Raw genomic sequence first — 13109 nt, forward strand, 5'->3', positions numbered from 1 at the left:
ACACGGTTCCCAGCAGATCACCGAAGTCAAGCATCACTGGCTGCGGTCAGTGTGCGGGTGGGTGACCACTTGGATCAGTCTGCGTAGGGACCGAGGGTGTGCGGTATTGGTCCTCGTTAATCTGTTCTACCGTAAAGTGCTCGACTTCGCGTGCAGGTCGTCGGGCTACCGAAGCAGGGGTGCCATCCCCTCTGCAGAGGATCAAAATTGTGATGGCATGTCTTCGGATCATCCTGAGGGATGTTTCCCAGACCATTGCCAATAGCCTATTGTGCAGCTCTAGTTCGACGTAAATGAACTACATCAACAACAACAGCGAAATTTTTCCCCACTTCGTAAAGTAGTGATCTAGTGCCGTGATAGATCGATTGAAAGAAAGTTCGCCTCCCAATGAGGTGTTCCAGGTTCGAATCCCACCGATAGCTAGTTGATACGAATTCCACACCCGGTTTGCACCGACCACGATGTTGACGTAAAGTATTATCAGTGGTAGATGGATATTGAATTAGAATCTCTTTTCCGTCGATTTAACGGTCGGAGGTTTTCGTGATTTCTTATTTGACAAGTAATTCTTTCCATGTAACGCAAGTGACGATTTGTTCCATTAAAATGTCCTCATAGCATGTTAGTTTGTCCCAATGATTGATCCAGGAAGTTTCATTGTCTTCTGGATTGCCCTCAAAATAACAAGATTATGAAGTTGAACATTGATAGTCGAAAACTCAGAATTGAGTTCGCTGTTCAACGTCGGTCATACGGTTATACAAGAAAATATAATATATACTGTCTATAAAGAATGATCGTCTTAGCTGATAAGAGACCCTTACGCTATTAAGCACGGAAGTATAGAATTTGTTTACAGGCGTAATCATGGATGTATAGATATATATATTTTTGCTGTTGCAATAATCCTATTTCAAATCAACGCTTAATTGTGGTTCTCTCGTTGTCGCAATGTTTAATCGTCGTTCGATAGGATTCTGAAGTATGGAGTTTGCGGATTCGAATCCTATATGTATTTTTGAGATGTCCTTTTTCAACTTAAGCTATCTACACAGCAATTTTTCAATGGTTTTAAAAATCGTATTTTGTAATAAGCAATTACACCTAGATATGTATAGACAGCAATAAATAAATGAATGAATCTTTGCAACAATGAATTTTTGACATTTTCTCTTCCTGCCCGAAGCCTTAGCAATTTATCCTTCAATTTTGTGGCTCGTATTATTAAATAGTGCTATCCGTGCTGCAATTTGATGAGATTTTCGAAACATTTTTTTGCGCATTTATTGATTTTTAATTGCTACTCATATATGTGCAGACTTAGGTATCTATTCCAAAGTTCGGCTTATAAGCCTTTGTCAAGTTGCAGCATTTTTAAGCCTTTGTGAAGATGCAGCAGTACACTTACGTTTTTACTTTACCACTACTTATTGAAGAACATCGCAATGATACATTCAAGATTGGGGCGGGACTCAAACACGCTACCTTTTTACCACAAAGCGTTTGCGGAATCTCAAGACAATTTGGTCCGGGAGATCCATTTTCTAATGTTTTAATTCGTAGCATTAAATGTTTAAATTCGTAGGAATATAAAATGTAAATAAAGGCTTTGAATTATTTGCCAAATTGATATAGAGGTTTTACAAGAAAAATGAAATATACATATAAGGTTACGAGGAGAATTAAATCAGCGTTTGTTCCACGCTTCAAATTATTTGAAAGAACTATAACCTCTAGCCGAGAAACATGAAGATCAGAGTCACAGGGGTAGATTTGAAGAGTCTAAAACTTATGGAGCACAGATAATCTAAATTTCAGAGTGCTCGTTCGACTGATATCGTAAGCTGTATTAAAACAAGTCTAAAGTTATTTTTCTGAAGTCCCTGGTCCCGCAAGGACTGATTGTAAAGAAACGGTTCCCAGTAGAACTCTGAAGTCAAGCATCAAAGGCTTCGTCAGTGACCACTTTGATTAGTCTGCGTAGGGACCGAAGATGCGCGTTATCGTAACTGTTCTTCAGTAAAGTGCTCGACTTCACGCGAAGGTCATCGAGCTGCCAAAGCGGGAGAGGCATCTCTTGTTTAAATGATTAAAATTGGGATGAACACTTTTTGGATCATCTTCAGGGATGCTTTCACCAATAGCCCATTGTCCAGCTCTAGTGCAACTTAAATAAACTACCTCCCTAACTACCTATTTGTTGAAACTTTGTTGTTCCTAAAACTCCCTTTATCAGTCTACCAAGTTGTTCAGTCTTTAAAGCAATGGTCCCATCTTCAGTTAAGAGTAGGAGGTTGTTAGTTCGACATTGAGTCAGAAAAATATTAAAGCGTGGGCAAGTTGAGTATCACTTTAGTGTATCAAACCTTAATCCCTTCCCGATCCCATCAGAGGGCATCCCCTTCAGCCAAAGAAAAAGAGGATTCAAAAAGGTAGGCTTGGTGGCTATCCATGGCAACACATCGTAAAAATAGGCAAGGGAGGCAGAAGCAACTCCAGGGAAAACCCTGGTTGATGCAGGTTGGGCGCCACGCACGCAGAGCAGCGACCTGACCAAGATCCGAAGATTCCGTGCCACCAACCAGAAGGCCTCAAAGAATTTAGTGAAGTCTTAAAATTAACAAAAGTAGTTACTCAGAAAATAGAATTTAGGAGTTTGAGTGCTCAAGCGTAATAGGCAAGGCATCAGTAAAGAAAAAACATTGAAAAAAGGTAACAAACATATTGTGATGATGAAAAGTACCAGAATTTGTTCAAAGCCCATGAAAACAGATACAATTTCAAAAAGAAGAATTACGGCTAGGCAGCCGTAAAGAAACATCCACAAACAAGAGGAAACTCAAAACATGAATAGTTAGAAAATTTTACAAAATTCTGTACAATAAATTAATATAAAATTTGAAAATCATTTCTAAAGAACACAAATACAGTATTTGCGAAGGCTACAAGATAAAAAAACCATAATACACTTTAGTATATCATGGTTCAAATTTTTCTGCTTAGTATGCTTTGAAATTCGGGAAAGAATGTACCAAACATTGAATGTTGAACGTTTATCTCAAGTGCAGGTTGAATCAGTATCATATAATAAATTTTTTGTGCTGAGGGTCTTCAGTTCAGCAGCTATTTTCTAGCCAAAGCGTTTCAGATAAGCGTTTATATAATCAAAAACTTGTTGCAGTAAGAGTCCTAGGGAAGGAAGAAAAAAATTTGAATAATGTTAATTTGAATAATTTTTTGAGACGAAGAAAGGTATTTCTTCTTCAGAAATAATTTTTAAAAGAATCACGTTTTCCTTCTGTAACAACTTCATGATCATAGACCAATGATATATTGCAATTAAAAACGTTCGTGAATTAGTTTTTAAAACTCAAAATAACAATCGAAATTTTTAACTAAGTTTCAGATTTTAAATCACAGCAGACTTTCAGGAGGGTATCATTTTGTTTTTACGATTCTTTATGGATTAATACTGCATAGTTTACTTTTATAAGCATAGTTTAAAAATGTCTTATAGTGCTGCTTGTGAATGAATTATGCACACAAACATTTTACTCGTCGCAAAGCTATACTTTACTAAAATTGAACTGTTTTCTTTTTCATAAGCAAATTCAGAGATTTGAGATTTTTGTTTAAGAACAATAGTATCCCAAGGCACATACTATTTAATAAGAATATTTAGTTAAATCAAAAATGATTCGTGTCCAAAGGCTATATAGTTAACGATAAATATTTAGGAAAAATGAACATATTGATATCAATAATAACTAAGACAAAATAAAAATAAACTCAAAGAAAACTGAACATAGCCTTGTTCTATAGATTAAAAAAATCACATTGAACTTTTACAATCATGCATATTTAACAAACACATGACAACGACAAAAATTCATAAATATATGATATGGAATATGAAAAAAAGTGCACGGGTTGCATTACATTCCATGAATATAAAATATGGCTCTGATATATTTATGAGGTATTCAGTCATATATATACATTAATATTTCTCTAAATTAAATATTAATAATCAGAATTAAAAATACATGCTTTGAATTGCATTGTTTGATATATGAGTGCAACTTTTTTTTCCAACTAAAACATAATCGAACTAAAAGGTATTCATCCCAAAAATTTATGAGTAAAAAAACCAAGATATAAACAACTAATTATTGTATTATAGAATTCAATATTCTTCTCAATTGGATACCTGTAAGTGATGTCATCGTAGCTAAATCAAACACAGATTGTACAAAAAGGATATGTAATTAATATTTTGTACCTTATTACAAGAATGTGACGAAATTTACAGTGTTCCTACGAACACTAAAATTACTAAAATTTTTACTTCGGTAATGATTTTGATAAAAGTTAACAATGAAACATGGTTTTGCAATGCGTGATTAAATTTATTAAATGCGATAAAATTTGGGGAAGTTATCATGAAATCTTAGAGCCTGGCATAAAATTTATTTATTCGGTTTAATTTATTTTCATGCTTTGTATACTTTACTAAAAGTGTAACTATAAATTTAAAAACAAGAATTTCCGGTAAATCGTTACCGTCCGAACAGTACTGTGAATTTTAGAAGATAATCATGGTTTCTCAACATAAATTTTTCTTAAATCACCTGGGATGAGATTTAATAAATACTTGACAAATAACTACAAACTATTTTATTTTATAACCGCTGTTAAACAGCCAAGCCGATTCTGAGTTTACGACTATCAATGTTAAACCCTCTAGCCTTACTGCAAATTTTGTGCATTGGGATAAACAAGTCTTCTTGGAGGATATTTCTATCGAACTAGTCCTCATTTGTGTTACATGAAGATAAAAATCACAAAAACCTCCCATGGTCAGACCAAAAGCAAGGGGATTCGAACCCATGATCCGTCTATCACTAAATATGTTTTACGTCTGCAGTGCGTCGGTGTGAGCAGGAATTCGTGTCAGCAAAAATTTAATGTATTGTTTGAATCAAAATTTCTGCAATTTTTGCGTTCTTTAAGTAATTTTTCTTATTCTATCTAAAACTTTCATCAACAGTGTATTGAAATGTTGTTTATTAAGAACAATATATGTTAAAGCAATAAAATGTACTAACTTGTAATGTATAGTATATTAGACTGAACCATAAATAACACTGAGGAGCAATTTTCTTTCTGTTACATCAGATTGTTTTAAACAGATAGCAGATTACTTTCATGTTGCTAATTTTAAATATGCAAGTATTTTTTTTCTATGCTTCAATTTTTAGGAACTCTTTTACTCGATTTTTGGTCAATATGTACAAGTTTGAAAACGTTATTTATAATAGAGGGTCACTCGCATAAAAGTCGCGATAAACTTCTAAGGTAGTTAGGATAAATTAGTAGGATAATTTCATAGATACCCATGATCTGAAATATCGTCATACACCGTTATGGGCGCTTCCCCTTTCAAGAGCTGTTTCTTTGTGCTTCTGAGGAAGTCATAACAGGGAAGCACCCGACCCACGTACGATGAAATACATGGGAATGGTTTCCCGATTAATTACAATCCTGATGATGTCCCCTTACTTTCCTGAAAGTTTGTCACAGCAATTACGAACTACTTCCATTTAATGAAATGTTTTTAAGGTTGTTCATTTCGACAAAAAATAAACTGAAAATATCATTAAAAAACTTGTAGCTTTAGGAGCAAGACTTATTTTGAATTTGCTAATCTGGCAAGATTAGGTATTTACATAAATATAACACAAAAATTTGTTCCACAGTATTATCTACAGGTTTAAATATTTAAAAAAAATTTGGAAAGTAAGAGTTTTCGTTCCTTTTGTTGTACATAATTTATTTTTCAATTTATTGTACAGAAATATTTGTTAAATCTTTTTATATAGTTATTTTGGTGTGAAATATTTTTTTTTTTCTTTTCATATTTTTGAGAAATTTTCATATTAAATAAAAAAAAGTCTTCTAATTTATAAACATTTTAATTTAAAAAAAAATTAGTTCTGTGAGTAAAGATAGATACATCTATGAAACAAACATTGACAGCAACATGGATTGTTATTGATAGGTATGAAAAAATATTCCAAATTTAGTCTGTTAAAGAAATATATTAAAAGAAAAAATTTAAATTATAAGTTTATTCAAATCTTTGTGTTTAAAAAGTAAGTTTTATTTGAAAAATGCTCTAAGAAAAATTTTAATTTGGATTTATTGAAATAAAATGAGCTTAAGGAGTTATAATATGATACTAGATGGCGCCTTATCAAAATATATATTCTAACAAAATCTGTATAGTTTAAATAAAATAAATTCAGAATCGAACTGTAAAAGTTCAAACATGATTTGGATTTTGTTATAGCATGAATTAGGCATATTTTAGTCAATTTCATTTAAGATGACTAAAATTTTAGTATAAATAAAAAAAAAACGTAATTATGAATCTGCAAGTTATTTTCTTAAAAAAAAGAACATATTTGAAATTTTTTAAATTTAGAATTTAACATACGTGTAGAATATTTTTTTTGAAAAAAAGTCAAGTACCAAACGGAAATTTTTATAAAAAGATTGTTTTCTTTTTTTTTGTTGAAAATTTGGTGTTTATTTTTAATACTAAAACTAAAAAACTTTGACATTAAATTGAGCATGAACGACACGAATTGGCACATAATTGACTCACTACCCATAAATTTTTTAAAAAGGTAAAAGAATAACCGGGTTCTTTATTTTTGACCCAATTATTGGTAATTCGCTGTACACAATGTATGAAATAAATGATGTATTAGAATATAGAAAATGTGTTTTATTAAAAGTTGTGATTTTAATATTTTTCAAATGAAAGATATATTTAATATTGTAGAAAATAATTTTATATATTGAGAAAATGTAAGATCATGTAAAACAACCTTAATATCACTCTATATATTTAACAAGAAATTGCAAAAACAGAAAAGAATTATTTATTATAAAAAATAAATAATGAAGCTAAAATTTGTTTTAAATTAATTGAAGGCTGTAATAAAGAATATAAAATCATTAAATTAATAAACGAAACGTAAAAAAATACAAAAAATTTTAAATATAAATTTTACTACAAAGAACATAATTTTTTTAAACAGCGTGACCTGAGTTATTTAAGAAATTATGTAACTTTAATGTTTCGTGTAGTTTTATAACACGATATGAAGTCACATTAAATTATTGAATCAATATACTTACTACATATTTTTTGGCATAATTAAATGACATGGCCCTGCATACTTTTCAACGTAAAAAATTAAACAGAAATTAAAAGTTATTAGTACCTCCTGCATTACCAGAAACTGCTATATCAAAACATACGGTAAAATTTACCATGTTTCTGGCTTTATGGAATCGTTAGAAAATTTTGTATTTTTGTATTTTTTACTAAATGTGTGATAATAAGAATTATAATTTTGAAAACCAGAATTTCCGGTAAATCATTGTAATATAAAAAGAAAAAATACTAAGCGAATGGTTTAATTACTGTAGATTTTTGCTTTCATTACCAGAGTTTTTTTTAAATCAGAATTGTCGTTACCATACAGTACTATAATTTTACCAGAATTTTTTTCTCGTGCAGAAATAAACTTTGCATACAATAAAATTTCGAAGATTCATTTAAGAATATTAAAATAAAGATATTAGCAAGCATTAAAGTTAAAAAGAGAAATCGTTTTGCTATCTTTGAAAATTTGATTGCTGTTAATGTTTCTTTTTTAACACCTTTAATATGAATGATACAATTATGGCGGTAATATGAATTCCAGAGTCAAGTGAGTTTTTATTTTATGAATATTATCTGCATTGTTAATTCACAAAATATCAATATGGATAGCACTTTCAGAATTATTTTGAGGCTGTTACATGTTTAGTATCAACTTGTGTTTAGTTTTTACCATGGTATTTAAACTGTTTTTTTTTCTTCTTTTAACTAAAAACTATTCTTAGGTGAAAATTCTTCTCAGATTTAAGATATTTTAAACAAAGAAAACTAAATATTTAGACTGAAACTTTGGTTTATTACGAGTAAGACTGTAAGCCAAATATTTTTTCCATAAATACAAAATATTTTGTGTTAGAAATACAAGGATTATGCATATCTTTGCCAACATATTGTTTTTAGGTAGAAATAGAAATTTTTTGTGATACTATTCATAATATTGATTTATAGAAATGATTTCCTGCTTCTGATTGGTTTTAAGAACGATATATTTGCCAGTGTGTAAGATATTAGCATAGATTAAAAGATTATACCGCAGATTATGTTTACTGCAAAAGTTTTCAAGTTGAATTCCGGAAATCAAAGAACCGGAATCCAAGGTGCAAGTACTCTTTTAACTCTAAATTAATTTTTACCGAAAAATCTCGCAGAACAAAAATCAGACATACGGTAATTTTTCCAATAGTACTTATTGTAAATTCACTGAATTACTTTAGTTTAAAAATTATTACTGTAAAATATAGGGACCTAGGATGCCAGTACTTTATACCGTAATTCGACCCGTCATATTTTACTGTGTATAACACATTAACCAATTCGCAAGATATTGTTAATATTTAAAATAAAGTTATGCTTATAAGGAGGTACTACTTTTAATGGCAGAATATGACACTAATGCAGACTTCTGTAGCTCATTGTTTTGTGTAAATGGTGAACATTGCCTGAACAAATGGTTGTGAACAAATTAAGTAAATGTCTTAACTGTAAAAGAAAATTACTTCAAAATAATTAATCAATTAAATTTTTTTTTAAAAAAAATGGGCGCTTTTGAACAATTTTAAATCTCATAATCCAATCTTCATGTTCCAGTACTCAGTCTTATGATTAACATTTTAGGACTCAATCCTAAAAGTTCCTGGGGGTGATCTCAAATATGCTAATTAATGAGCGCAGGCGATATTTCAAGTTGCGAAATAAGACTCAAAAATGTAGTTTCTCTGAATAAACATATCTTTTTTTTTCAGATTTTTGACTATCCAAAATATGGGGGAGAAATATGGTCTTAATAATTTAGTCAGGGGTGCAGTCCAAAGTTTGGACCCCAAAATTTTGATTTTACTNCACAGAAGGACATGCTGCGCCAAACAAACGGTTTTAAAATAAAATCCTAGGTAGATGTATACTACAAGTTTTCCCCATCAAAATCACACGGCATTTATAAAACTGAATACAACGAAACCAACGCATTCAAGAGTAAGTAAAACAAGATAAAATTTAAATGTAGTTAAGTATCATAAAACAGTTGCATTCAAAGCTGAATAAAGACACATAAAATTGTAAATAGGATAAAAACTGTTATATACAGTATAAGAGACCAATTGCGCGTAGAAACGCAAAAATGTTAGGATGATGGCAGTCACCTAACAAATCCTGCAGTGTTAAAATAGAACTACCAAAAAAGGTTAAACGATGACGGTTAAAACATGGGCAATAAATTAAAATGTGATGGATTGTGAGTAAAACGTTGCAAGTATTGCAGTGAGGAGAGGGTTCATCAAACAGCAAGTGAAGGTGGGTCAATCGAGTGTGGCCAATTCGAAGACGAGTAAGTTTGACGTCTGCCCTACGATTACGTAGCACAGGCAATGGATCTAAATCAATTTTTATAGCGCGCAATTTATTATTAATTTGGAGATCCCACTGCTGCAACCATAGAGACTTTGTAAGCTGTCGTACGTGTGTTTTTATATCTTGGTATGGTATAGACAGAGAGAAAGGGTTTGTAGCAGATCGTGCGGCAACATCGGCCAAGTCATTGCCCGGAATTCCGACATGACTTGGGACCCAACAAAATAAAATATCAAACCCATTTTTATGAAAAGAATTTAACAGATGATGTATAAAATTTAAAATTGGGTGAGTCGATTCTTCGAAATGTCCCAATTGGCGCAACACGCTCAAACTATCTGAATAAATGCAATATTTTCGAGTAGGCAGTGATGAGATCAATCGCAGAGCTAAAAGAATAGCTACAGCTTCGGCAGTGAAAATTGAACAAATATCTGGGATTTTAAAATTGTACGTGGCATCAGCAATGACGACGCCACAACCGACATGTCCTGGAGATTTTGAGCCATCTGTAAATACAGGGGCGTATTGAGAAAACTGATGACGATGGGAAGTGAAAAGTTGCTGAAATATAATAGGAGACACTTGAGCCTTATTATAAGCAACAAACTGACAATCAAACTGGTATTGTGAGATGGTCCATGGTGAAATAAGCAAATGCTCAACTGATTGTGATTGTAAATCCCAAATAGACAAATTTTCAATAAGTGATCGCATGCGAACGTTGAAAGGGCGAATATGAGACGGACGAGCTTCATAAATCCGCAGCAAACTTAATGGTGTAGAATCACGCTGTAGAGGATGTGTAGCAGATGACATGATGCGAAAGTAATACGTCAAGGACAGCTGCATGCGGCGTAGGTCTAAAGGTAGTTGATGACAGATAACATAGAGGCTTTTAACAGGGGACGTGCAGAAGGCGCCGCTACATATACGCAAGGCAGTATGATGCACTGTATCCAAGTGTCTTAAGTTAGAAGCGGAAGCAGTGCCATATACCGCATATGCATAATCAAGACGAGATAATATTAGCGCTTGATATATTCGCAGTAGGGCGATGCGATCTGCACCCCAAGACGTGTTTGAAAGCACTCGTAATATGTTTAAAGTCTTCTCGCATCGTTTTCTAAGTTGTTTGATGTGAGGTAAATAGGTAAGCTTCTTGTCAAATATCAGACGAAGAAACTTTGTGTTTTCAGCCATAGGTATGACAGTGTTATTGATGTGAGAGATTTGAAGAGTCTAAAATTTATGGAGCACAGATAAGCAATAGAAAAAGCATCAAGCTCAGCAATAGAAAAAGAGAATTCAAGAACGCAGGCTTGGTGTCTATCCAGGGCAACACATCGGAAAAATGGGCAAGTGAGGCAGAAGCAACTCCAGGTCAAACTCTGGTAGATGTAGGTTGGGCGCCACGCGCGCAGAACAGCGACCTCACCAAGATCCGACGATTCCCTGTCTCCAACCAGAAGGCCTCAAATAATTTTGTGAAATCTTAAAATAACAAAAGTAGTTACTCACAAAATAGAATTTAGGAGTTTGAGTGTTCAAACATAATAGGCGAGGCATCAATAAAAAAACATTGAAAAAGGTAACAAGCATATTGTGATGATGAAAAGTACCAGAATGTGTCCAAAGTCCATGAAAACAGATACAATTTCAAAAGGAAGAGTTACGGTGAGGAAGCCGTAAAGAAACATCCATAAAAAAGAGGAAACTCGCAACACGAATAGTTAGAAAATTTGACAAAATTTTGAGGAATAAAGTAATCGAAAATTCGAAAATTATTTCTAAAGAACACAAATACAGTATTTGCGAAGGCTGCATGATAAAAAACCATAATACACTTTAGTGTATCATGGTTAAAATTTTTCTGCTTAACATGCTTTGAATATTTGGAAAAGAATTTATCAAACATTGAATGTTGAACGTTTATCTCAAGTACAGGTTGAGTCAGTATCATATGAATTTTTTGTGCAGAGGGTCTTCAACGCGTTGCAGTAAAAGTCCTAGGGAAGGAAGAAAAAATTTGAATAATGTTAATTTGAATATTTTTTTTTGAAAAGAAGAAAGACATTTCTTCTTCAGAAATATTTTTAAAAAAATCCCGTTTTCCTTCAGTGAAAATCTCATGATCATAGACCAATGATATAGATCAAATAAAAACAATCGTGCCTTTGTTTTTAAAACTCAAAATAACAATCGAAATTTTTAATAAAGCTTCAGATTTTAAATCACAAGTCTCTGACTTTCAGGAGGGTATCATTTTGTTTTTATGATTCTTTATGCAATAATTATGCATAGTTTACTTTTATAAACATAGTAACGAAAGAAAAATGTTTTATAATGCTATTTGTGAATGAATTATGAAACACAAACATTTTACTCGACACAAAAGTATACTTTACGAAAATTGAACTTTTTCTTTTTCTTAAAAAGCAGAGATTTTTGTTTAAGAACAATAGTAACCCAAGGCACATACTATCAATAAGAATATTTAGTTGAATCAAAAATGTATCGTGTCTAAAGGCTATATATTTAACGATAAATTCCTAGGAGAAATGAACATATTTCTATTGATACCAATAAAACAATGACAAAATAAAAATAAACTAATAGGAAACTGAACATAGCCTTGTTCTATAGATTAAAAAAATCAAATCGAACTTTTACAATCATGCATTTTTAACAAACACATGACAACGACAAAAAATCATGAATATATGATATGGAACATGAAAAAAAGTGCACAGGTTGCATTACAGTTTCCTATGAATATAAAATATAGCTCTGATATACACTGCTGGACAATTGCTAAGGACTGATAACACTATCATCCATTGCAACCACAAAATGAAAGGAAGCAAATTGTGCAAAATTAGAATAAGTGCGGGATATAGTAAGAAGAGGTATGCGTATGCAAATTTTTTTTTCCACGTCTGTTCATCACGTGATAGCGCTGATAAGAGCTTTAAAGGTTTTGATGCGTGTGGAGTGTTGTTGTTTCAAGTCAAAGTTTTACAGGAAAGACTTAGTTGACGAACTTGAAATTTTCGGCATGTCTTCCCGATATCACTTAGATGATTTTAAGCGTGGCCGAATTATTGGAAAGATCGAAGAAGGGCGAAAAATAACAGATGCTGCCAGGGAGTTCGACATCGCTCACAGCGTTGTTTCACGGCTGTGGAAAGCATTTAAAACTACTGGAATGTGTAGTAGGCGGCACGGGGGAGGTCGTGTTAGAAGTACGATGCCTGCAGAAGACAGATACATCGTTCTATCAGCAAAAAGTAACAGGCGCACCTCAGCTCAGCAGGTGGCAAATCAGTTTCTTGCTGCCACAGGAAAGCAGATCTCCCAAAAAACTGTTGCCAGACGTTTGAGGGGAGGAGGACTATACGCCCGCAGACCTGTTGTGTGTGTCCCATTGACCAGACAGCACCGTACTGCCCGTTTGCAATGGTGTCGTGAGCATCACAATTGAACTGAACAGGACTGGGCTGACTGTTCTCAGATGAGAGTA

General features: G+C 32.6%; 1 protein-coding gene across 1 annotated transcript; it reads right to left on the bottom strand.

Moving 5' to 3' along the window:
* Window positions 1–2448: 2448 nt before the first annotated feature.
* On the bottom strand, window positions 2449–10789 carry LOC139425648 (uncharacterized). The gene is made up of 2 exons (XM_071181051.1): window positions 9482–10789; window positions 2449–2613 (listed from the first exon to the last, which is right to left on the bottom strand). The coding sequence occupies exons 1-2, from the start codon at window positions 10787–10789 to the stop codon at window positions 2449–2451; spliced, it is 1473 nt and encodes a 490-aa protein (XP_071037152.1).
* Window positions 10790–13109: the final 2320 nt, after the last annotated feature.

The sequence above is a fragment of the Parasteatoda tepidariorum genome, chromosome 5 (assembly GCF_043381705.1).
Source record: "Parasteatoda tepidariorum isolate YZ-2023 chromosome 5, CAS_Ptep_4.0, whole genome shotgun sequence".
Classification (NCBI taxonomy): domain Eukaryota; kingdom Metazoa; phylum Arthropoda; class Arachnida; order Araneae; family Theridiidae; genus Parasteatoda; species Parasteatoda tepidariorum.

Bases quoted from the DNA above. Each gene is read 5' to 3' on its own strand.
- LOC139425648 (XM_071181051.1), bottom strand. From the start codon at position 10,789: ATGGCTGAAAACACAAAGTTTCTTCGTCTGATATTTGACAAGAAGCTT. The intron at 2,614-9,481 runs GTTTTACTCACA...GTTAATTTTAAG, and splicing joins CTCACTGCAATACTTGCAAC to ACTTCACTAAATTCTTTGAG.